Source organism: Lepidochelys kempii, chromosome 28, assembly GCF_965140265.1.
Source record: "Lepidochelys kempii isolate rLepKem1 chromosome 28, rLepKem1.hap2, whole genome shotgun sequence".
NCBI classification, from domain to species: domain Eukaryota; kingdom Metazoa; phylum Chordata; order Testudines; family Cheloniidae; genus Lepidochelys; species Lepidochelys kempii.
In genome coordinates, this window is record NC_133283.1 from 805,531 (window position 1) to 829,457 (window position 23,927).

The 23,927-nt window shown below is 60.8% G+C and overlaps 1 protein-coding gene across 1 annotated transcript in view; it reads left to right on the top strand.

Annotated features, from left to right (window-relative positions):
• KDM6B (lysine demethylase 6B) overlaps positions 1-23,927 on the top strand; it is a 30,340-nt gene that overhangs the window by 655 nt on the left and 5,758 nt on the right. The window contains 20 exon segments of the mRNA XM_073326454.1: positions 15-132; positions 697-730; positions 732-818; positions 821-928; positions 2,439-2,531; positions 4,137-4,426; positions 4,649-4,907; positions 5,264-6,031; positions 6,033-6,451; positions 7,969-8,056; positions 8,058-8,096; positions 8,401-8,506; positions 9,320-9,525; positions 10,081-10,139; positions 13,346-13,423; positions 13,673-13,821; positions 15,259-15,373; positions 15,593-15,780; positions 19,223-19,364; positions 19,648-19,774. Of these exon segments, the coding sequence (XP_073182555.1) occupies positions 15-132; positions 697-730; positions 732-818; positions 821-928; positions 2,439-2,531; positions 4,137-4,426; positions 4,649-4,907; positions 5,264-6,031; positions 6,033-6,451; positions 7,969-8,056; positions 8,058-8,096; positions 8,401-8,506; positions 9,320-9,525; positions 10,081-10,139; positions 13,346-13,423; positions 13,673-13,821; positions 15,259-15,373; positions 15,593-15,780; positions 19,223-19,364; positions 19,648-19,774 (3,473 nt within the window).

The following is a 23,927-nucleotide window of genomic DNA, read 5'->3' on the forward strand; positions in this document are numbered from 1 at the left end:
ACGCGCTATCTCAGAGTCTTCCGTGTCCCCCAGGTGCTCTGCCAGCATTGGACAGTCCCAGCTGCCCCCACATCTCCCGTCACCTCATGGCACTAACATCGGGCACCCCAACAAACCCTATTTCAACTCTGGGTAAGTGTTGCTGCTCCGGATCTCCGGACGTAGGGCGGGGGAAGTCCCGCCTGGAGCCGGGGAGAGAACCCAGGCGTCCTGGCTCCCCGCCCGCCCCCGCTCTAACCACCAGCCCCCACTCCCCTCCCAGAGCCGGGGAGAGAACCCAGGCGTCCTGGCTCCCAGCCCCCTCCTGCTCTAACCGCTAGACCCCGCTCCTCTCCCAGAGCTGGGGAGAGAACCCAGGCGTCCTGGCTCCCAGCCCCCCTCCTGCTCTAACTGCCAGACCCCGCTCCCCTCCCAGAACTGGGGAGAGAACCCAGGCGTCCTGGCTCCCCGCCCGCCCCCGCTCTAACCACCAGCCCCCACTCCCCTCCCAGAGCCGGGGGAGAGAACCCAGGCGTCCTGGCTCCCAGCCCCCTCCTGCTCTAACCGCCAGACCCCGCTCCCCTCCCAGAGCTGGGGAGAGAACCCAGGCGTCCTGGCTCCCAGCAGCCCCCGCTCCCCTCCCAGAGCCAGGGAGAGAACCCAGGTGTCCTGCCCCCGCCCCCCGCGCGCCTGACAGGGTCCCTGCCGCCCCGGCAGGAGCTCCGCCCCGCGGCCCCTGCATGGGAAGCTGGGAGGCCATCCACGGCTGCGTCCAGGCCCTGCTGCGGGACCCGGTGCAGCCGCCGCTGTGGGAGCAGCTGGGGCAGATCTACGAGTCGGGAGCAGGAGTGGGAGGGAGGCCGTGCGGTGCTACCAGACCGCGGCCCGCTACCAGCGTGACTATGGCAACTACAGCGAGATCAGCGCCCGCATCGGGCGGCTGCAGCAGGTGGGGGTCAGCCCCGGGGGCCCCTCGCGCGGGGCGCGGGCGCGGGCGGGGGCGGGGCCATTGCCCGGGGTCGGCCGTGAGGTGGTTCTGGGCTGCCGCCCTGGCGCGACTTTGTCACCGGATTTCGGGCGCCTGCGTGAGAAAAGGAGCGGGGCCAGGGCCGCCGTGCGAAACCCGGCTGCTTTCACCAGGGCGGCGAGAGAAAATCCCCTTCCGTGTTCACCGACGCGTTCACCCGTGCTTCCGTCGCACGCCCAGCCTCGGCGGCGCCTGTCCTCGGAAGGCACCGCGTTCCCCGGGGCCGCGGGCTGGGGGGCTGAGATCCCAGAATCGGCCGGCGAGGGAAAGACGTTTGGGGGCGAGGGGGGCGAGCGGCCCGTCGGCTCTTTCTCTCCCCTCCGTAGGGGGAAGCGGAGGCCAGCCCGCGAGGGGGCGCCCCACGGATGGGCGGCGGGGGGTGGGACGAGGCAGGGCCCTCTCCCCAATGGGGAGGGGGGGCACCGGGCCGCCAGGGAGGCAGCCCTCGCTCCGGGATCAGAAGTGGAGCTCGCTTGATTTCGGCTCCCCTTTACTCTGACCCCCGGGCTCGGCGGCTTTCAGAAATCACGCCCGGGAAGCTGGGGGGGGGATTGGGAAGGGGTCCGGCTAGCGGATCTTTTTGGTTTTGAAATCTCCTGCAGTGCCGAGCTCAGGTCAGGCGCGCGCCCCGGCTCCGGGGCTCTGCCTTTTCCACCCCCAAAGCCAGCTGGCGAGCAAGGGGGGCTGGGCTGAAATTAACCGACCAGAAGAGCGCGGGCTGGATTTGATGAACACGCCGGAGCTGCCGGCAAAGGACCTGGAGGGGGGTCGGGGGGAAGTCGGGGGGGGTCATTGTCTCTGGAAATGCCGTCCTGTGACACTGTTGGCTTTCTTTGGGGAGCTGGCCCCGCGCGGCTTTGCAGGGTTTGTCGGGTGACTTCTTGCTGTGTGGAGTTGGGCAGCACCCGGGTGGGTCCGCTGGGCTGATCGGGGGAGGGGGCTCTGGGGCCGGGCGGGCCCGTTGGCCTGATTGCGGGGGAGGGGGCTCTGGGCCGGGCGGGCCCGTTGGCCTGATTGCGGGGGAGGGGGGTTCTGGGCCGGGCGGGCCCGTTGGCCTGATTGCGGGGGAGGGGGGCTCTGGGCCCGGGGCGGGCCCGTTGGCCTGATTGCGGGGGAGGGGGGCTCTGGGCCGGGCGGGCCCGTTGGCCTGATTGGCGGGGGAGGGGGGCTCTGGGCTGGCCCGGCCCATTGGACAGATGGGGGAGGGGGGTTCTGGGCTGGCCCGGCCCATTGGACAGATGGGGGGAGGGGGGTTCTGGGCTGGACCGGCCCATTGGACAGATGGGGGAGGGGGGTTCTGGGCTGGACCGGCCCATTGACGGATGGGGGGGGATACCGGATATCGTTTGTTCTGGTGGGGTTGTGGGTGGGGGTGAGTCTGTCGGGCTCCCTCCCCCCCCCGACCCACTTCTCTCCCGCCCCCCCCCGCCAGGCTCAGCTGTGGAATTTCCACTCGGGCTCGTCCCATCACCGGAGCAAGGCCCTGCCCCCCCTGCAGCAGGTGTGGAACCTCCTGCACCTCGAGGTGAGCAGCTGGGGGGGGTGCCCCTGGGGAGGGGACCTGCGGGGGGGGACTGGCGGGGGAGGGGAGCCCTCGGGGGAGGGGGTCCTGCGGGGGGGGACTGGCGGGGAGGGGGAGCCCCCGGGGGAGGGGGTCCTGCGGGGGGGGGGGGACTGGCGGGGAGGGGAGCCCTCGGGGGGAGGGGGTCCTGCGGGGGGGGACTGGCGGGGAGGGGAGCCCTCGTGGGAGGGGGTCCTGCGGGGGGGGGACTGGCGGGGGAGGGGAGCCCTCGGGGGAGGGGGTCCTGCGGGGGGGGGGACTGGCGGGGAGGGGAGCCCCCGGGGGCTGGGGGACCTGCGGGGGGGGACTGGCGGGGAGGGGGAGCCCCTGGGGGAGGGGGTCCTGCGGGGGGGGACTGGCAGGGAGGGGAGCCCTCGGGGGAGGGGGTCCTGCGGAGGGGGGACTGGCGGGGGAGGGGAGCCCCTGGGGGAGGGGGTCCTGCGGGGGGGACTGGCAGGGGAGGGGGAGCCCTCGGGGGGAGGGGGGTCCTGCGGGGGGGGGGACTGGCGGGGAGGGGAGGGCCCCTGGGGGGGGCCCTGCGGGGAGGGGGGTGAGGTGGTGACTGTTGGGGGGAGCTGGGGTTGGTTCAAGGGTGTCATTCTCACCCCCATATCTTCTCCCGCCCCCCACCCCAGAAGCGGAATTTTCTCAGCCAAGCGCAGCCCCCAGCTGAAGCGGCTGGCGCCCCCCATGGAGCCCCCCGTGGTTGCAGCCCATTCCCCCCCGCCCCACGCCCGCCCCACCCCGGGCACAGCGAGGAGCTGCCCCAGCCCCATGAAGAGGAGGAGGAGCGCCAGCCCCGAGCAGGTAGCTGGGGGGCAGGCTGGGGGGTGGGGGTGGGGGGGATCCCCGAGGTGCGGGGGTCTCCGCTGAGCTGCCCAGGGCAGAGCCCGTCCCCGCTCACCCCCCCTTTCCCCACCCAAGCAGAGCGGGAACGGGGGCCGGACAGCACCCCCCAGGGGGCCCCCCACTTCCAGCTGCCCAAGGCCGGGCTGTGGAACCCCCTCCACGGCGACACGTGGGGGCCCGAGCGCAAGAACGTGGTGGCGCGCGGGAGAGACAGGTAACCCCCCGCGGGCCCCCCCCCCCACGGCCTCCCCCCCAGCCAGCTCGCCCTCCCGGGCCCCCTAAGCCAGAGGGGGGCAGCCTCCGGGGGGAGGGGGGCCTCGGACTCACTGCCCTCTTCAACCCCCGGTCCCTCGCCCGCCCCCGCCCTCCCCTAGCGAGCCAGTCCTCTCCCCCCTCCCCGAGCCAGCCAGTCCCCCCCCCCCACCCTCCCCCACCCAAGCCAGCCCGGTCCTTCCCCCCTCCACCTGGTCCCCTCCCCCTCTCACACCCTCCCCTAGCCAGCCAGTCCTCTCCCCCTCCGCCCTCCCCCCAGCGCCAGCTGGTGCCTCCCCCAACCCCCCCCAGCCACCTGGTCCCCCTCCCCCATTCCCCGCCCCCCCTGAGCCAGCCAGTCCCTGCCCTGGGGCCGGAGGGGAGCCGGCGCCCCCCAGAGGGGACAGGCCCCGTGCCCCGTCCGGAGCCAGCCCCGTCTCTCTCTAACTGTCTCTCTCCCTCCCACAGGAGCCGAGGAATTCGGTCGCCCACCCCTTCCCGTACCCGTCTCCCGCCTACGGCTCGCACCCGCCCCCCCCACCGCCTGCCCCCGGCCCCCCGCCCCTCCGGGAGAGAGCCATGGCTGCCAGGCCCGCCCCACTGGAAGTGACCTTAAAGCCAGCCGAGTTCCCCGGGGGCGGCCGGACCCCCAGCACCTCACCAGCCAGCGTCACCTGCGTGCCTTACGCCCCGCGGCCCCCCCCCGGCCGGCCCCCCCACCAGCAAGACCCCGCGGGGGGAGCCGGGGCCCCAGCTTGGTGAGTGGAATGCTGGGGGGGGACTGGGCTGGGGCAGAGAGGACTGGTCTGGCCTGGGGTGGGGGGGGGATTCTGGCTAGGGTCCCGGTGTCTGGGGGGGCAGGGGGAGCTGCTGCAGCTTGGGGGGTCTGGAGGGTGGTCCTGGTGTCTGGGGGGGGGCTGCTTTGCCCCAGCCCAGGCTGCACCCTGATTGGCTGCCGTCTCTCTGTCCCCCCCCCGCAGGCTCCTGACCGTTACCAAACCCCGGCACCCGGCACCGTCCAGCCCGGCCCCGGAGAGCGTGGAGCGCCCGCCCCCCCGGCCCCGCCCCCCACCCCTCCTCCAGCCGGCCCTGCGCTCCCCCGCCCCCCTCCTCCGCCAGCCCGGGGGCCCCCCGAGCCGGGCCCCTCCCCCGCCCCTGCCCTGGCTGAAGGGCCCAGGCGTCCGGGACCAGGGGGAGGGCGCGGCCGGCGGGGACCCCCCTGGACGAGATCCTGTTCGGGTGCGGGGGGGAGCCCCAGCTGGGTCCCCTGCGACTCGGCCGGGACCCGGGGGGGCTTCCAGGATTCCACCACCAGCAGCCAGGGGAGTAGGGGGGCCGGGGCACCCCGGGGGGAGGGTGAGCCCAGCCCCCCGCCCCCTCCCACCCCCCCCTCCCCCGCCCCCCTCCCACCTACCGCTGCGCCTTTGCCAAGCAGGAGCCCCCCCGGCCTCCCCGAGTTCTGGCTGGAGACGCCCCCCCCGCGAAGCCCGGCCACCGGAGGGCGGGGAGGGGGTCCCCAAGGCCTCCCCCCAGCCCCCCCAAATACCTCAGGAAACTTCAGGCCCCAGCCGAGCCCTCCCGCCCCCACCGCCCAGGGCCTCCTACCCAAAGACACTGCCTCCAGAGCCAGGGCCCCCCCCCCGGGAAACCCCCCACCGGGACGGCCCCGGCGCCTCTTCGACTTCCCCGGGCCCCCCCTGGAGGACCAGTTCGAGGAGCCCCCCCGAATTCTCCAAGATCCTGCCCGACGGGTTGGCCAACATCATGAAGATGCTGGACGAGTCGATCCGGCGGGAGGAGGGAGGAGCGGGAGGCCGGGGCCCCCCCCCAGCTTCCCGCCCCGCCCGCCCCCGCTCCTGCCCGGCCCGCCCCCCCCTGGCCAGACCAAAGCCGCCGCCGGCCCCCCCGTTCGAGTACCCCAAGCCGGAGCCGCCCCCGGCTTGTACCCCTTCGGCAAGCGGGAGGACGGCCGGGAAGTGCCCGCCGCCCAGCACGGCCAGTTTGCTGCGGTCCGCTGGCCAGCGTGCTGGAGGGGCAGAAACACGCCTACCGGGCCAAGCCCCCCGCCGGGGCGAAAGAAGCCCCCCCGCCCCCACCCGGCACCGCCGCCGGCTCCTTCCTCGCCGTTTTCTACCTCAAGCCAGGCCTGGGCTGGGGCAGGCCGGGGCGAGGAGCCGCGGGGGCCTCGCCAGAGCCCCGGCCCCCCCAAGACGGAGTCGGAGGTGCTGGAAGAGATCAGCCGGGCCTGCGAGACGCTGGTGGAACGGGCGGGGCGGGAGCCCAGCCCGGCCCCCCCGGCCACCCACCCCCGCCGGCCACGCCGCCCCCGCCGGCCGGAGAAGGAGCACCGCCGGCACCGGCGGGGCGGGCAAGGATGGGCGGCGCCACCGGCGGGAGGGCAAAGCCCCCAAGGAGAAGAACCGGCAGGTGCTGGGCAACCTGGACCCCCAGCGCACCGACTGCCAGGCGCGGGAGAACGGCGCCCAGGGCGAGGCCGGCAAAGCCGGGAAGCCGCCCCCGCCGGCCGCCCCCCAGCCCCGAGCGCCGCCCCGCCCCGCCCCGGAGGGAGGAGGGCCCCGGCCCCGCCGGTTGTGTGCCCCGGCCGACCTGCTCAAGCTGCGCTCCTTCACCGAGGGGCCCCCCAAGGAGCTCAAGATCCGGCTCATCAAGGTGGAGAGCGGGGACAAGGAGACCTTCATCGCCTCCGAGGTGGAGGAGCGGCGCCTCCCGCTGGCCGAGGTCACCATCAGCCACAGCGCCGCCGAGGTGGTGCGGGCCAGCAAGTGAGTGCCCCCCACCCCCCGCCACAGCTCCGCCAGCCCCCCCCCGCTCCCCTCTGCCCGTGCGGCCCCCCCCATCGCCCCCGCCAGCGCCCCCGGATCCGCCCCCGGCTCCCCCCCGCCTCTGCGGCCCCCCCCCATCCCCCCGACAGCACCCCCGGATCCGCCCCCCCGGCTCCCCCCGCCCGTGCGGCCCCCCCCGTCGCCCCGCCAGCGCCCCCCGGATCCGCCCCCCGTCTCCCCCCCACCCGTGCGGCCCCCCCCATTGCCCCGCCAGCGCCCCCGTATCCGCCCCCCCGGCTCCCCCCCCGCCTCTGCGGCCCCCCCCCATCCCCCCGACCAGCGCCCCCCGGCTCCCCCCCGCCTCTGCAGCCCCCCCCATCCCCCCGACAGCGCCCTCGTATCTGCCCCTGGCTCCCCCCCGCCTCTGCGGCCCCCCCCCCCATCCCCCCCGACAGCGCCCCCGGATCCGCCCCCGGATCCCCCCCCCGCCCTCTGCGGCCCCCCCCCCCATCCCCCCGCCAGCACCCCCCGGATCCACCCCCCGGCTCACCCCCGCCCGTGAGGCCCCCCCCGTCGCCCCGCCAGCGCCCCCCGTATCTGCCTACGGGCCCCCCGGCTCCTCCCCGCCCGTGCAGCCCCCCCTCCATCACCCCGCCAGCCACCCCCATATCCGCTCACCAGCCCCCCCCGTCTCCCCCTCCGCCCATGCAGCCCCCCCATCCCCCCCATCAGCGCCCCCATATCCGCCCACCGGCCCCCCCGCCTGTGCAGCCTCCCAGTACTCCCTGCTGGCACCCCTGCTCTTCCTGCCTGGTCACCCTAAATTCCCCTCTGCCAGAGCACCCAATTCCCCCCCACCCACACCTCCTCCAGCACCCCCAGATCCCTCCCGGTGGTGCCCCGTCTACCTCCTGCCCCCACCCCTGAACTCCAGCCCCCCCCAACGCTCTCATGTACCCCCTCTTGGCACGCCCAGAGCCCCACTCAAACCCACCCCCCTCATGGACCCGGACACCTCCACATGTCTCCCGGGCTCCGTGGTTGCCAGCCGCGTGCCGTACGGGTGGGGGCGCCCTGGGCCCTGCACCCCAACAGCCTGGGGACAGAGTGGGGTTCAGTGATGGGCAAGGGAGACTCCTAGTGGCCAGTGGGGCTCACTACACCCCCTTCACTGCGGTGATCCTCGGACCCGGCCCGGGACTCCCACTGCCCCATAACCCCACACTCCAGCCCCTGGGACACTCTCTGCCCCATAGCCCACCCACACCCCAGCTCCTGGGATGCCCCCTGCCCCATAACCCCCACCCCCCCCGCCCCAGCCCCTGGGATGCTCTCTGCCCCATAGCCCACCCACTCCAGGCCCAGGGATGCCCCCTGCCCCATAACTCCCCCACCCCAGCCCCTGGGACACTTTCTGCCCCATAGCCCTGCACCCCAGCCCCTGGGACACCCCCGGTCCCATAACCCCCCAGCCCCAGGACGTGCCCCGCCCCCAACGGGCTCCGTTGTCCCCCCAGGCACGCCAAGGTGAAGGGGAAGTTCAAGGAGTCGTATCTGTCGGCCGCCCAGTCCGTCAAACCCCTCATCAACGCCGAGGAGAAGCTGCCCGCGGGACAAAGTCAACCCCCCCACGCCCAGCATCTACGTGAGTGACGCCGCCGGGGGTGCGCCCAGGCTGGGCAGCCCAGGGATCTGATTTGGGGGTCTGGGCTGGGGACAGACGGGGATACCGGAGAGGCCTGGGGGGCTGGGGATACCGGAGGGGGCTGGGAGCAGACGGGGATACCGAAGGGGTCCGGGGGTCAGGGCCAGGGGGGATGGGGTTACTGGTGGGGATGGGGATACCAGAGGGACCCGGAGAGAGGGGCGGGGGAGGATACCGGAGGAACCTGGGGGGAGTGGGGGGGATACCAGACGTTTGCTATTCTCATTCTCTCTCCCCCCGGCAGCTGGAGAGCAAACGCGACGCCTTTTCGCCCGTCCTGCTGCAGTTCTGCACCGACCCCAAGAACCCCATCACGGTCATCCGGGGGCTGGCCGGCTCCCTGCGCCTCAGTGAGTGCCTGGCCGGGGGGTGCAGGGGGGAGCTATGGGGAGGGGAGTGCAAGGGAGGCCGGGGCCCGGCCCGTGACTCTCTCCCCGCGGCCGATGTGGATGGGGGGCTCTGGGGGGCTGGGGGCCCGGCCCGTGACTCTCCCGCGGCCGATGCGGGGCGGGGGGTTCTGGGGAGCCGGGGCCCCGCGACCGATGTGGATGGGGACTCTGGGGGGCTGGGGGCCCGGCCCGTGACTCTCCCGCGGCCGATGCGGGCGGGGGGGCTCTGGGGAGCCGGGGCCCGGCCCGTGACTCTCTCCCGCGGCCGATGCGGGCGGGGGGCTTTGGGGAGCCGGGGCCCCGGCCCGTGACTCTCTCCCGCGGCCGATGCGGGCGGGGGGCTCTGGGGAGCCGGGGCCCGCCCGTGACTCTCTCACGCGGCCGATGCGGGCGGGGGGCTCTGGGGAGCCGGGGCCCCGCGACCGATGTGGATGGGGACTCTGGGGGGCTGGGGGCCCCGGCCCGTGACTCTCCCGCGGGCCGATGCGGGCGGGGGGCTCTGGGGGAGCCGGGGCCCGGCCCGTGACTCTCTCCCGCAGCCGATGCGGGCGGGGGGGCTCTGGGGAGCCGGGGCCCCGGCCCGTGACTCTCTCCCCGCGGCCGATGCGGGCGGGGGGCTCTGGGGAGCCGGGGCCCCGCGACCGATGTGGATGGGGACTCTGGGGGGCTGGGGGCCCGGCCCGTGACCTCTCCCACGGCTGATGCGGGCGGGGGGCTCTGGGGAGCCGGGGCCCGGCCCATGACTCTCTCCCACGGCCGTGTCTCCCCCCCCAGACCTGGGCCTGTTTAGCACGAAGACGCTGGTGGAGGCCAGTGGGGAGCACGCCGTGGAGGTCCGCACCCAGGTGCAGCAGCCGTCGGATGAGAACTGGGACCTGTCGGGCACCCGCCAGGTGTGGCCGTGCGAAAGCAGCCGCTCACACACCACGATCGCCAAGTACGCCCAGTACCAGGCCTCCTCTTTCCAGGAGTCGCTGCAGGTCAGTGCAGGGAATGGGGGGGCCCGGACCCCCCGAGCGGGGACGCGTCGGGGGGGGCGTATCCCTCCAGGGGCGCTCGGCACGTCCAGGGGGGGCCGTATCCCTCCGGGGATGCATCTGAGGGGGCCGTATCCCTCCAGGGACGCATCTGGGGGGCCGTAGCCCTCTGGGGGCACTCGGCAGGTCTGGGTGAAGCCCCATCTCCAGGGGGGTGCCCATGGCAGAGCCCCTGTTTGTGCTGATGGGGGTCTGCATGGGGAGGGGCCTGGTTTGTGCTGACTGTGGTCTGCGTGGGGGAGGGGGGGTCCGGTTTGTGCAGATGGGGGCTGCAGGGGGGTCCAGTTTTGTGCTGAAGGGGGGTTGCGGGGGGAGGGGGGGTCCGGTCTGTGCAGACACGGGGCTGCGGGGGGGGGTCCGGTTTGTGCCAGCGGGGGGCTGCAGGGGAGGGGGCCCCAGTTTGTGCTGACAGGGGCTGCGTGAGGGGGGGGGTTCGGTTTGTGCCAACGGGGGGGCTGCGTGGGGGAACCCTGGTTTGACGCACTCTCTCTGGGGCAGGAGGAGAAAGAAAGCGACGAGGAGGATGCGGACGAACCAGACAGCACCACGGAGACGCCCCCCCAGGTACGATGGAAGCATGCGGGGGGGAGGGAAATGGGGTGCCCCCCTGCACACCCTCCCCCTGCCTGCTCCTTTATCATCTGGCCGGGAGGTGGGCCAGTGTTGGGGGGACTGCAACCCCAATATTGCGGGGGTTATGACCCCAGTATTGTCAGGGTGGGGGTGCTGTGACCCCCAATCATAGAATCATAGAATATCAGGGTTGGAAGGGACCCCAGAAGGTCATCTAGTCCAACCCCCTGCTCGAAGCAGGACCAATTCCCCAGTTAAAATCATCCCAGCCAGGGCTTTGTCAAGCCTGACCTTAAAAACCTCTAAGGAAGGAGATTCCACCACCTCCCTAGGTAACGCATTCCAGTGTTTCACCACCCTCTTAGTGAAAAAGTTTTTCCTAATTTCCAATCTAAACCTCCCCCACTGCAACTTGAGACCATTACTCCTTGTTCTGTCATCTGCTACCATTGAGAACAGTCTAGAGCCATCCTCTTTGGAACCCCCTCTCAGGTAGTTGAAAGCAGCTATCAAATCCCCCCTCATTCTTCTCTTCTGCAGGCTAAACAATCCCAGTTCCCTCAGCCTCTCCTCATAAGTCATGTGTTCCAGACCCCTCATCATTTTTGTTGCCCTTCGCTGGACTCTTTCCAATTTATCCACATCCTCCTTGTAGTGTGGGGCCAAAACTGGACACAGTACTCCAGATGAGGCCTCACCAATGTCGAATAGAGGGGAACGATCACGTCCCTCGATCTGCTGGCTATGCCCCTACTTATACATCCCAAAATGCCATTTGCCTTTTTGGCAACAAGGGCACACTGCTGACTCATATCCAGCTTCTCGTCCCACTGTCACCCCGAGGTCCTTTTCCGCAGAACTGCTGCTGAGCCATTCGGTCCCTAGTCTGTAGCTGTGCATTGGGTTCTTCCGTCCTAAGTGCAGGACCCTGCACTTATCCTTGTTGAACCTCATCAGATTTCTTTTGGCCCAATCCTCCAATTTGTCTAGGTCCCTCTGTATCCTATCCCTCCCCTCCAGCGTATCTACCTCTCCTCCCAGTTTAGTATCATCCGCAAATTTGCTGAGAGTGCAATCCACACCATCCTCCAGATCATTTATGAAGATATTGAACAAAACCGTCCCCAGGACCGACCCTTGGGGCACTCCACTTGACACCGGCTGCCAACTAGACATGGAGCCATTGATCACTACCCGTTGAGCCCGACAATCTAGCCAGCTTTCTACCCACCTTATAGTGCATTCATCCAGCCCAGACTTCTTTAACTTGCTGACAAGAATACTGTGGGAGATGTGTCAAAAGCTTTGCTAAAGTCAAGAAACAATACATCCACTGCTTTCCCTTCATCCACAGAACCAGTAATCTCATCATAAAAGGCGATTAGATTAGTCAGGCATGACCTTCCCTTGGTGAATCCATGCTGACTGTTCCTGATCACTTTCCTCTCATGCAAGTGCATCAGGATTGATTCTTTGAGGACCTGCTCCATGATTTTTCCAGGGACTGAGGTGAGGCTGATTGGCCTGTAGTTCCCAGGATCCTCCTTCTTCCCTTTTTTAAAGATTGGCACTACATTAGCCTTTCTCCAGTCATCTGGGACTTCCCCGGTTCGCCACGAGTTTTCAAAGATAATGGCCAGTGGCTCTGCAATCGCAGCCGCCAATTCCTTCAGCACTCTCGGATGCAACTCGTCCGGTCCCATGGACTTGTGCACGTCCAGCTTTTCTAAATAGTCCCTAACCACCTCTATCTCCACAGAGGGCTGGCCATCTCTTCCGCATTTTGTGATGCCCAGCGCAGCAGTCTGGGAGCTGACCTTATTAGTGAAAACAGAGGCAAAAAAAGCATTGAGTACATTAGCTTTTTCCACATCCTCTGTCACTAGGTTGCCTCCCTCATTCAGTAAGGGGCCCACACTTTCCTTGGCTTTCTTCTTGTTGCTAACATACCTGAAGAAACCCTTCTTGTTACTCTTGACTTCTCTCGCTAGCTGCAGCTCCAGGTGCGATTTGGCCCTCCTAATTTCATTCCTACATGCCCGAGCAATATTTTTATACTCTTCCCTGGTCATATGTCCAACCTTCCACTTCTTGTAAGCTTTTTTATGTTTAAGATCCGCTAGGATTTCACCATTAAGCCAAGCTGGTCGCCTGCCATATTTACTATTCTTTCGACTCATCGGGATGGTTTGTCCCTGTAACCTCAACAGGGATTCCTTGAATACAGCCAGCTCTCCTGGACTCCTTTCCCCTTCAAGTTAGTCCCCCAGGGGATCCTGGCCATCCGTTCCCTGAGGGAGTCGAAGTCTGCTTTCCTGAAGTCCAGGGTCCGTATCCTGCTGCTTACCTTTCTTCCCTGCGTCAGGATCCTGAACTCAACCAACTCATGGTCACTGCCTCCCAGATTCCCATCCACTTTTGCTTCCCCCACTAATTCTACCCGGTTTGTGAGCAGCAGGTCAAGAAAAGCTCCCCCCCTAGTTGGCTCCTCTAGCACTTGCGCCAGGAAATTGTCCCCTACACTTTCCAAAAACTTCCTGGATTGTCTATGCACCGCTGTATTGCTCTCCCAGCAGATATCAGGAAAATTAAAGTCGCCCATGAGAACCAGGGCGTGCGATCTAGTAGCTTCCGTGAGCTGCCGGAAGAAAGCCTCATCCACCTCATCCCCCTGGTCCGGTGGTCTATAGCAGACTCCCACCACTACATCACTCTTGTTGCTCACACTTCTAAACTTAATCCAGAGACACTCAGGTTTTTCTACAGTTTCGTACCGGATCTCTGAGCAGTCATACTGCTCCCTTACATACAGGGCTACTCCCCCACCTTTTCTGCCCTGCCTGTCCTTCCTGAACAGTTTATAACCATCCATGACAGTACTCTAATATTTAAGGGGGGCTGCGGTCCTGTGCTTGGGGGAGGCTGTGGGGAGATGTGACCCAACATTTGCCAGGCGTTTGAGGGGATTGCAGCTGTGGGGGCTTCACCCCCAGTTTTGGGGCGCTCCAGGGAAGCTGGGGGTGGCGGGGACACGATCCATTATTTGGGGCCAGTTGTGACCTCATTCTGTGTGGGGATCACTCCACGCTCGTTGTGGGAGGGACACGGGGCTTCGGGGGGCAATCCCTGAGCAGAGGAAGAGAGGTAGGGGAGAGCTGGGGGACCCCGCACCCCCATAAACCCTCTCTCTCCCCAGCAGCAACACGGACCAGAAATCTCACCAGATCATCAAATTCGGGACCAACATCGACCTGTCCGACGCCAAGCGGTGAGGGGGCAGGGTGGGGGGCATGGGGCAAACAGGGCGGGGAGGGAGGGGGAAGATCTGACCCCCACACACGCCTGTCCGGCTCCTTTGGGGGCACGGGGTGGGTGGGTTTGCAGCACTCCCCTCTGACGGGTGGCCCCCGAGGAAGAGAGGAGGACTAGGCCAGGTAGGGGGGAACCATGGGGAGAGGGAACTCAGTGCGGGGGGTGAGGACGCCGTCTGACGCTCCCCCCCCCGACTCACCGCCAGGTGGAAGCCACAGCTGCAGGAGCTGCTGAAGCTACCAGCCTTCATGCGGGTCACCTCGACGGGCAACATGCTGAGCCACGTGGGTCATACCATCCTGGGCATGAACACGGTGCAGCTGTACATGAAAGTGCCAGGCAGCCGGACGCCGGGTGAGCAGGGGGCAGGGGACGGAGGCCGGGCCATGTCGGAGTGTCCTGGAGGTGGGGGTGGGGTCCGTCACCGCTCCATCCCCTTAACTCCCCCCTCCATCCTCTTAACTCTCCCCTTCCGTCCCCTTAATCATTGAATCATAGAATATCAGGGTTGGAAGGGACCTCAGGAGGTATCTAGTCCAACCCCCTGCTCAAAGCAGGACCAATCCCCAATTAAATCATCCCAGCCAGGGCTTTGTCAAGCCTGACCTTAAAAACTTCTGAGGAAGGAGATTCTACCACCTCCCTAGGTAACGCATTCCAGTGTTTCACCACCCTCCTAGTGAAAAAGTTTTTCCTAATATCCAACCTAAACCTCCCCCACTGCAACTTGAGACCATTACTCCTCGTTCTGTCATCTGCTACCATTGAGAACAGTCTAGAACCATCCTCTCTGGAACCACCTCTCAGGTAGTTGAAAGCAGCTATCAAATCCCCCCTCATTCTTCTCTTCTGCAGACTAAACAATCCCAGGTCCCTCAGCCTCTCCTCATAAGTCATGTGTTCCAGTCCCCTAATCATTTTTGTTGCCCTTCGCTGGACTCTCTCCAATTTATCCACATCCTTCTTGAAGTGCGGGGCCCAAAACTGGACACAGTACTCCGGATGAGGCCTCGCCAATGTCGAATAGAGGGGGACGATCACGTCCCTCGATCTGCTCGCTATGCCCCTACTTATACATCCCAAAATGCCATTGGTCTTCTTGGCAACAAGGGCACACTGCTGACTCATATCCAGCTTCTCGTCCACTGTCACCCCTAGGTCCTTTTCCGCAGAACTGCTGCCTAGCCATTCGGTCCCTAGTCTGAAGCTGTGCATTGGGTTCTCCCGTCCTAAGGGCAGGACTCTGCACTTATCCTTATTGAACCTCATCAGATTTATTTTGGCCCAATCCTCCAATTTGTCTAGGTCCCTCTGTATCCTATCCCTCCCCTCCAGCGTATCTACCACTCCTCCCAGTTTAGTATCATCTGCAAATTTGCTGAGAGTGCAATCCACACCATCCTCCAGATCATTTATGAAGATACTGAACAAAACCGTCCCCAGGACCGACCCTTGGGGCACTCCACTTGATACCGGCTGCCAACTAGACATGGAGCCATTGATCCCTACCCATTGAGCCCAACAATCTAGCCAACTTTCTACCCACCTTATAGTGCGTTCATCCAGCCCGTACTTCTTTAAATTGCTGACAAGTTAATGCCCCCCTCCATCCCCTTAACTCTCCCCTTCTGTCCTCTTAACTTTCCCCCTCCATCTCCTTAACGTCCCCCTCCATCCCCTTAACTCTCCCCTTCCATCCCCTTAAGGCCCCTCTCCGTCTCCTTAACTCTCCCCGTCCATCCCCTTAACGCCCCCTCTTGCCTCACATTGCGCGTTGCTCCCCCCCCGTAGGCCACCAGGAGAACAACAACTTCTGCTCCGTGAACATCAACATCGGGCCAGGCGACTGCGAGTGGTTCGCGGTGCACGAGCATTACTGGGAGACCATCAGCGCCTTCTGTGACAGGTCGGGGTGGGGCCAGGGCCTTGAGGGCAGGGTCCGAGCCACAGGAGCGGGGCCATGGCCATGGGGGCGGGGCCTTACTGGGAGACCGACCGCACCTTCTGCGCTGGGTGCTGGGGCTATGGGGGCAGGGCTACAGCTGTGGGGGCGGAGCCGTGGGGCTGTATAGGTGACCCCTCCCCTTCTGAGTCTCACCGACCCCCGTTCCCCCCCCCCCGGTAGGCACGGCGTGGACTACCTGACGGGCTCCTGGTGGCCCATCCTGGAGGACCTGTACAAGTCGAATATCCCCGTTTACCGATTCATCCAGCGCCCCGGGGACCTGGTGTGGATCAATGCGGGCACCGTGCACTGGGTGCAGGCCACAGGCTGGTGCAACAATATCGCCTGGAATGTCGGGCCCCTCACAGGTGCGGGCAGAGGGGCCGGGGCCTCGGAGGGCGGGACATCAGTGGCTAGGGGGCTGGGCAGCCCGGGAGGAGGGTAGTAGAGGGGGCTGGGGTTCCCACTGAGGGACAGTGGGGCAGGGGATCTGGAGCTTGGGCAGGAACCCCTGTCAAGAGCTGCCTGCCTCAAACCATCTGAGAGGTGCAGAGACATCCCTTAGGGGAGGATCTAGGACGAGAGGATGGGAAACGATCAAATACAGGCTGGGTCTGATCGGAAACAGTCACAGAAAAAAGCGTCCGTTCCATTCCATCGTGTAACGGCAGACAGCTGAAAGGAGACACGTTTTAAAGCCAATGCTAGGAGGCTAAATAACAAGATGGGTGAAGGAGAGTGCCTCGTGTTCAATGAGGAGGTTGATCTCACAGAAGCCTGGTGGAATGAGGATAATCAATGGGACACAGTAATACCAGGGAACCAAATCTATCGGAGGGACAGAACAGGTCGTGCGGGTGGGGGAATGGCAATAGAGGTGAAAGAAAGCGTAGAATCCAATGAAGTAAAAATCTTAAGTGGACCAAACTGTACCATAGAATCGCTCTGGCTAGTAATTCCGTGCTCGAGTAATGAGAATATAGCGGTAGGGACGTGTCACCGACCACCTGGCCAGGATGGTACGAGTGATCGAAATGCTCAGAGAGATTAGAGAGGCTATTAAAATAAAAAACTCAATAATAATAATGGGGGATTTCAGTTATCTCCGTATTGACAGGGTACCTGTCACCTCAGGACGGGATGCAGAGATAAAGTTTCTTGACACCTTAAATGACTGCTTCTTGGAGCAGCTGGTCCTGGAACCCACCAGAGGAGAGACAATTCTTGATTTAGTCCTAAGTGGAGCACAGGATCTGGTGCAAGAGGTGAATATAGCTGGACCGCTTGGTAATAGTGACCATAATATAATTAAATTTAATATCCCTGTGGCAGGAAAAACACCGTAGAGGCCCAACACTGTAGCATTTAATTTCAGAAAGGGGGACGACACAAAACGAGGAGGTTAGTGAAACAGAAATTAAAGGGTACGGTGCCAAAAGTGAAATCCCTGCAAGCTGCATGGACACTTTTTAAAGACCCCATCATAGAGGCTCAACTTCAACATACACCCCAAATTAAAAAAATATAGTAAAAGAACCAAAAAAGAGCCACTGTGGCTAAACAACCACATAAAAGAAGCAGTGAGAGGAAAAAAGGCATCCTTTAAAAAGTGGAAGTGAAATCCTAGTGAGGAAAACAGAAAGGAGCATAAACTCTGGCAAGTGAAGTGTACAAATATAATTAGGAAGGCCAAAAAAGAATTTGAAGAACAGCTAGACAAAGCCTCAAAAAGTAATAGTAAAAATTTTTTGAAGTACATCAGAAGCAGGAAGGCTGCTAAACAACCCGTGGGGCCACTGAACGATCGAGGTGCTAAAGGAGCACTCCAGGACGATAAGGCCATTGCGGAGAAACTAAATGAATTCTTTGGATCTGTCTTCACAACTGAGGATGTGAGGGAGAGTCCCAACCCTGAGCCATTCTTTTTAGGTGACAGATCTGAGGAACTGTCCCAGATTGAGGTGTCATTAGAGGAGGTTTTGGAACAAATTGATAAATTAAACAGTAAACAAGTCACCAGGACCAGATGGTTTTCAGCCAAGAGTTCTGAAGGACTCAAATGTGAAATTGCAGAAAAACTAATTGTAGTCTGTGACCTGTCATTTAAATCAGCTTCTGGACCAAATGACTGGAGGGTAGCTAATGTGACCCCAATTTTTAAAAAGGGCTCCAGAGGTGATCCCGGCAATTACAGGCTGGTAAGCCTGACATCAGTACCAGGCCAACTGGTTGAAACTCTAGTAAAAGAATAAAATTGTCAGACACAGATGAACATAATTTGTTGAGGAAGAGTCAACATGGTTTTAGTAAAGGGAAATCACGCCTCACCAATCTGCTAGAATTCTTTGAGGGGATCAACAAGCATGTGGACCAAAGGGATCCAGTGGATATAGTGTGCTTAGATTATCAGAAAACCTTTGACAAGGTTCCTCACCAAAGGCCCTTACGCAAAGTAAGCTGTCGTGGGATCAGAGGGAAGGTCCTCTCATGGATCGGTAACTGATAAAAAGATACAAAACAAAGGGTAATATAAATGGTCAGTTTTCAGAGCGGAGAGAGGTAAGTAGTGGTGTCCCCCAGGGGTCTGTTCTGGGACTGGTCCTATTCAACATATTCATAAATGATCTGGGAAAAGGTGGCCACAGTGAAGTGACAATATTTGCAGATGCTACAAAATTACTCAAGATAGTTAAGTCCCAGGCAGACTGCGAAGAGCTACAAAGGGATCTCTCAAAACTGGGTGACTGGGCAACAAAATGGCAGATGAAGTTTAATGTTGATAAATGCAAAGTAATGCACATGGGAAAACATAATCCCAGCTATACAGATAAAATGATGGGGTCTAAATTGGCTGTTCCCACTCAAGAAAGAGATCTTGGAGTCACGGTGGATAGTTCTCTGAAAACATCCACTCAATGTGCAGCGGCAGTCAAAGAAACCAACCGAACGTTGGGAATCATTAGGAAAGGGATAGATAATAAGACAGAAAATATCCTGTTGCCTCTATATAAATCCATGGGATGCCCACACCTTGAACACTGTGTGCAGATGTGGTCGCCCCACCTCAAGAAAGATCTATTGGAACTAGAAAAGATTCAGAAAAGGGCAACAAAAATGATTCGGGGTATGGAACGGCTTCTGTATAAGGAGAGTTTAATAAGACTGGGACTTTTCAGTTTGGAAAAGAGACAGCTAAGGGGAGATATGATTGAGGTCTATAAAATCATGACTGGTGTGGAGAAAGTGAATAACAAAGTGTTGTTTACTCCTTCTCATAACACAAGAACTAGGGGTCCCCCAATGAAATTAACAGGCAGCAGGTTTAAAACACACAAAAGGAAGTATTTCTTCACACAACGCAAAGTCGATCTGGGGAACTCCTCGCCAGAGGATGTTGTGAAGGCCAAGACTAGAACAGGGCTCAAAAAAGAACTAGATACATTCATGGAGGATAGGTCCATCAATGGCTATTAGCCAGGATGGGCAGGGATAGTGTCCCTAGCGTCTGCTTGCCAGAAGCTGGGAATGGGCAACGGGATGGATCACCTGGTAGTGGCCGCGGTCGGCAGACAGGACACTGGGCTAGATGGACCTTTGGTCTGACCCAGTCTGGCCAAACTTATGTCTTATGTTCATCTCTCTTGGATTTGGCTCCACCAAGTGGCAGAAATGTGTACTGCAGCCTCGGGAGGGCACTGGTGGGTTATGGGGGGCAGGGAATGGGGCACGGGGCCTGTCCCCTCTTGGGCTGCGGCTGTGTCTGGGGTGGGGTTTTGCTGGCTGCTGCCTCACCCTCTCCCCCTCCTGCAGCCTATCAATACCAGCTGGCCCTGGAGCGCTACGAATGGAACGAGGTGAAGAACGTGAAGTCCATCGTGCCCATGATCCACGTCTCGTGGAACGTCGCCCGGACGGTCAAGATCAGCGACCCCGACCTCTACAAGATGATCAAGTGAGTGGCGCCCCTGTGACTCCTCCCCACCCCAGCCCTACCTCCTGCCCTGTGAGCCTGGCTGGTGGGCTTGGCGGGGTCCCCCTAGCAATGGGAGTGGGAGTTACCACCCCATTGAGATGCATGGCGCAGCTCCCCCCCTCTCCGAGCAATGGGCTCAGGCTCTCGGCAGACTCGGGCAGCGTCGGTGACACTTAGGGCAGCTCCCCCACTCTGAGCGCTTGCCCACGTCTCGCTCCCTCTCCGTCCCATTCACTCGCTCCCCGTCTTCTCTCCCTGCCAGGTATTGCCTCATGCAGTCCATCAAGCACTGCCAGGTGCTGCGGGAGACCTTGGTGCGTTCGGGGAAGAAGATCGCCTACCAGGGCCGGGTGAAGGACGAGCCGGCCTACTATTGCAACGAGTGTGACGTGAGTGCCGGGACTGCGAGTGGGGGTCCCGCTGCAGCCGCTAGGTACCAGCCAGCTACTCTAGCACCCGCAGGGCACTAGAGGTTGCTGTGTTGCCAGATTTCCCATCCTTTGGCTGAGACAGCCACACCCCTCAGCCTCAAGGGCTGGTGACCCGGCCCAACCCGCACCTGCTTCCAAATCTTCAACCTGCCGCTTCAGTCGGAGGTGGGATCCGCCGTCCCTGAGCGGTTGGGCAGAGTTGCCCTCTGGCTGCGCCTCCCCTCGGAGGTGGCTGCAGCCGAGACCCAACCGAACCACCCTTCTTTGCTTCACAGTCTCCCCGCTTGGATTCCGTTGTGACAGGGTGTATGGTTAATAAAACCCATGGTTAAGGAAAGACACCTCTGTGGGCAGCAGGGAATACCGCGTCCCAGTTCGAACCCTGTGCATGAGATTTGCTTTACTCTGTAAAATGCCTCCTGTCCCACATCCAGTTTGGGATTCCTTTGCGGCATCAGCCTCGTCCGCACTAAGAGACGGGTCCGTAATGGGCTAAAAGCCAGAAACAGTGAGTATGAAACGCGGTTTGTTTAAAAGAGAGAGAAAAGGGCAGCTCGCGATTATTGGAAAAGTGGCCGGAAACTTTGAAAAAGGAAGAGACGGATCGTAAGCGTGGGAGAAGATGGAGGAACGGCTCAGACGGATGTGGAGAAAACGGAGCAACGACAAAACACGGCGCAAACCAACGAACGACTCAACGAAATGCAGAGGATGAACATGAAGAGAGGGACTCGGAGAAATGGGGCAAAACCGGATTAGCTACTCGGCTAAAATCGGTGGAAACAGATTAGTGAGCAGGACCTGGAATACTGTGTGTAGTTCTGGTCTCCCATGTTTAAGAAGGATGAATTCAAACTGGAACAGGTACAGAAAAGGGCTACGAGGATGATCCGAGAAATGGAAAACCTGTCTTATGAAAGGAGACTCAAGGAGCTTGGCTTGTTTAGCCTAACTAAAAGAGGGATGAGAGGAGATATGATTGCAGTAGATGTATTGTTTCTTGACTTTAGCAAAGCTTTTGACACGGTCTCCCACAGTATTCTTGTCAGCAAGTTAAGGAAGTCTGGGCTGGATGAATGCACTATAAGGTGGGTAGAAAGCTGGCTAGATTGTCGGGCTCAACGGGTAGTGATCAATGGCTCCATGTCTAGTTGGCAGCCGGTGTCAAGTGGAGTGCCCCAAGGGTCGGTCCTGGGGCCGGTTTTGTTCAATATCTTCATAAATGATCTGGAGGATGGTGTGGATTGCACTCTCAGCAAATTTGCGGATGATACTAAACTGGGAGGAGTGGTAGATACACTGGAGGGGAGGGATAGGATACAGAAGGACCTAGACAAATTGGAGGATTGGGCCAAAATAAATCTGATGAGGTTCAATAAGGATAAGTGCAGGGTCCTGCACTTAGGATGGAAGAATCCAATGCACCGCTACAGACTAGGGACCGAATGGCTCGGCAGCAGTTCTGCGGAAAAGGACCTAGGGGTGACAGTGGACGAGAAGCTGGATATGAGTCAGCAGTGTGCCCTTGTTGCCAAAAAGGCCAATGGCATTTTGGGATGTATAAGTAGGGGCATAGCGAGCAGATCGAGGGACGTGATCGTTCCCCTCTATTCGACATTGGTGAGGCCTCATCTGGAGTACTGTGTCCAGTTTTGGGCCCCACACTTCAAGAAGGATGTGGATAAATTGGAGAGAGTCCAGTGAAGGGCAACAAAAATGATTAGGGGCCTGGAACACATGAGTTATGAGGAGAGGCTGAGGGAGCTGGGCTTGTTTAGCCTGCAGAAGAGAAGAACGAGGGGGGATTTGATAGCTGCTTTCAACTACCTGAAAGGGGGTTCCAGAGAGGATGGCTCTAGACTGTTCTCAGTGGTAGCAGATGACAGAACGAGGAGTAATGGTCTCAAGTTGCAGTGGGGGAGGTTTAGATTGGATATTAGGAAAAACTTTTTCACTAGGAGGGTGGTGAAACACTGGAATGCGTTACCTAGGGAGGTGGTAGAATCTCCTTCCTTAGAGGTTTTTAAGGTCAGGCTTGACAAAGCCCTGGCTGGGATGATTTAACTGGGAATTGGTCCTGCTTCGAGCAGGGGGTTGGACTAGATGACCTTCTGGGGTCCCTTCCAACCCTGATATTCTATGATTCTATGCTCTCTATAAATATATCAGAGGGATAAATACTGGAGAGGGAGAAGAATTATTTAAGCTCAGTACCAATGTGGGCACAAGAACAAATGGATATATACTGGCTATTGGGAAGTTTAGACTTGAAATTAGATGAAGGTTTCTAACCATCAGAGGAGTGAAGTTCTGGAACAGCCTTCCAAGGGGAGCAGTGGGGGCAAAAGACCTATCTGGCTTCAAGATTAGACTCGATAAGTTTATGTAGGAGATGGTATGATGGGATAACATGATTTTGGCAATTAATTGATCTTTACATATTCATGGTAAATAGGCCCAATGGCCTGTGATGGGATGTTAGATGGGGTGGGATCTGAGTTACTACAGAGAATTCTTTCCTGGGTATCTGGCTGGTGAATCTTGCCCACATGCTCAGGGTTCAGCTGATCGCCATATTTGGGGTCGGGAAGGAATTTTCCTCCAGGGCAGATTGGAAGAGGCCCTGGAGGTTTTTCGCCTTCCTCTGTAGCATGGAGCACGGGTCACTTGCTGGAGGATTCTCTGCTCCTTGAAGTCTTTAAACCATGGTTTGAGGACTTCAGTAGCTCAGACATAGGTGAGGGGTTTATCGCAGGAGTGGGTGGGTGAGATTCTGTGGCCTGCATTGTGCAGGAGGTCAGACTAGACGATCATAACGATCCCTTCTGACCTTAATATCTATGAATCTATGAATCTGTGTAAATGGGAAGAAAATGAATTACTGACTCATCATAAGGAGGAGAAAATGGAGCAGAGATTTGGCTGGATATGGTGTGAAAGAATTAGCCATCACTCTAAATATGGATAAACAACTCAGCCAAACGGCACAAACAGGATGCAGAGGGATCTGCGCCTCATCGGAATGGAGGGCAGAGTGGTTAGCGACTTGATTAACGTAGGTGGATTAGCAACACGGCTAAATGGGCTGAAAATGGATTCGTCCTTCAGCTAAACAGGACCAGCATGGATTGGCCAAGTGCCTACACCCGGCGAATCTGTTCAGCGTGGCGTAAAGTGATGGTGAGTCGGCTACCGGGCGCAGGCAGCTTAGCGACAGATTGGTGACCCGGCTGAACGAGGTTTAAATGGAGACTCGGTGAAATGCTATGCGGACCCGATTAGCGACCCGGTCAGACATGGCATAAACGGTTTAGCAACTTGGCGAAATGGGCTGCCAGTGGATTAGCCACTCAGGGCAAAGCCTCGCAGGTGGATTCGCGACTTGGCTAAACATGGCAGAAATAGATGCACAGACAATCCAAGAAGTTTTTGGAAAGGGTAGGGGACAATTTCCTGGTGCAAGTGCTGGAGGAACCGACTAGGGGCAGAGCTTTTCTTGACCTGCTGCTCACAAACTGGGAAGAATTAGTAGGGGAAGCAAAAGTGGATGGGAACCTGTGAGGCAGTGACTATGAGATGGTTGAGTTCAGGATCCTGACACAGGGAAGAAAGGAGAGCAGCAGAATACAGACCCTGGACTTCAGAAAAGCAGACTTTGATTCCCTCAGGGAACTGATGGGCAGGATCCCCTGGGAGAATAACATGAGGGGGAAAGGAGTCCAGGAGAGCTGGCTGTATTTGAAAGAATCCTTATTGAGGTTACAGGAACAAACCATCCCAATGTGTAAAAAGAATAGTAAATATGGCAGGCGAGCAGCTTGGCTTAACAGTGAAATCCTTGCTGATCTTGAACACAAAAAAGAAGCTTACAAGAAGTGGAAGATTGGACAAATGACCAGGGAAGAGTATAAAAATATTGCTCGGGGATGCAGGAGTGAAATCAGGAGGGCCAAATCACACCTGGAGCTGCAGCTAGCAAGAGATGTTAAGAGTAACAAGAAGGGTTTCTTCAGGTATGTTAGCAACAAGAAGAAAGCCAAGGAAAGTGTGGGCCCCTTACTGAATGAGGGAGGCAACCTAGTGACAGAGGATGTGGAAAAAGCTAATGTAC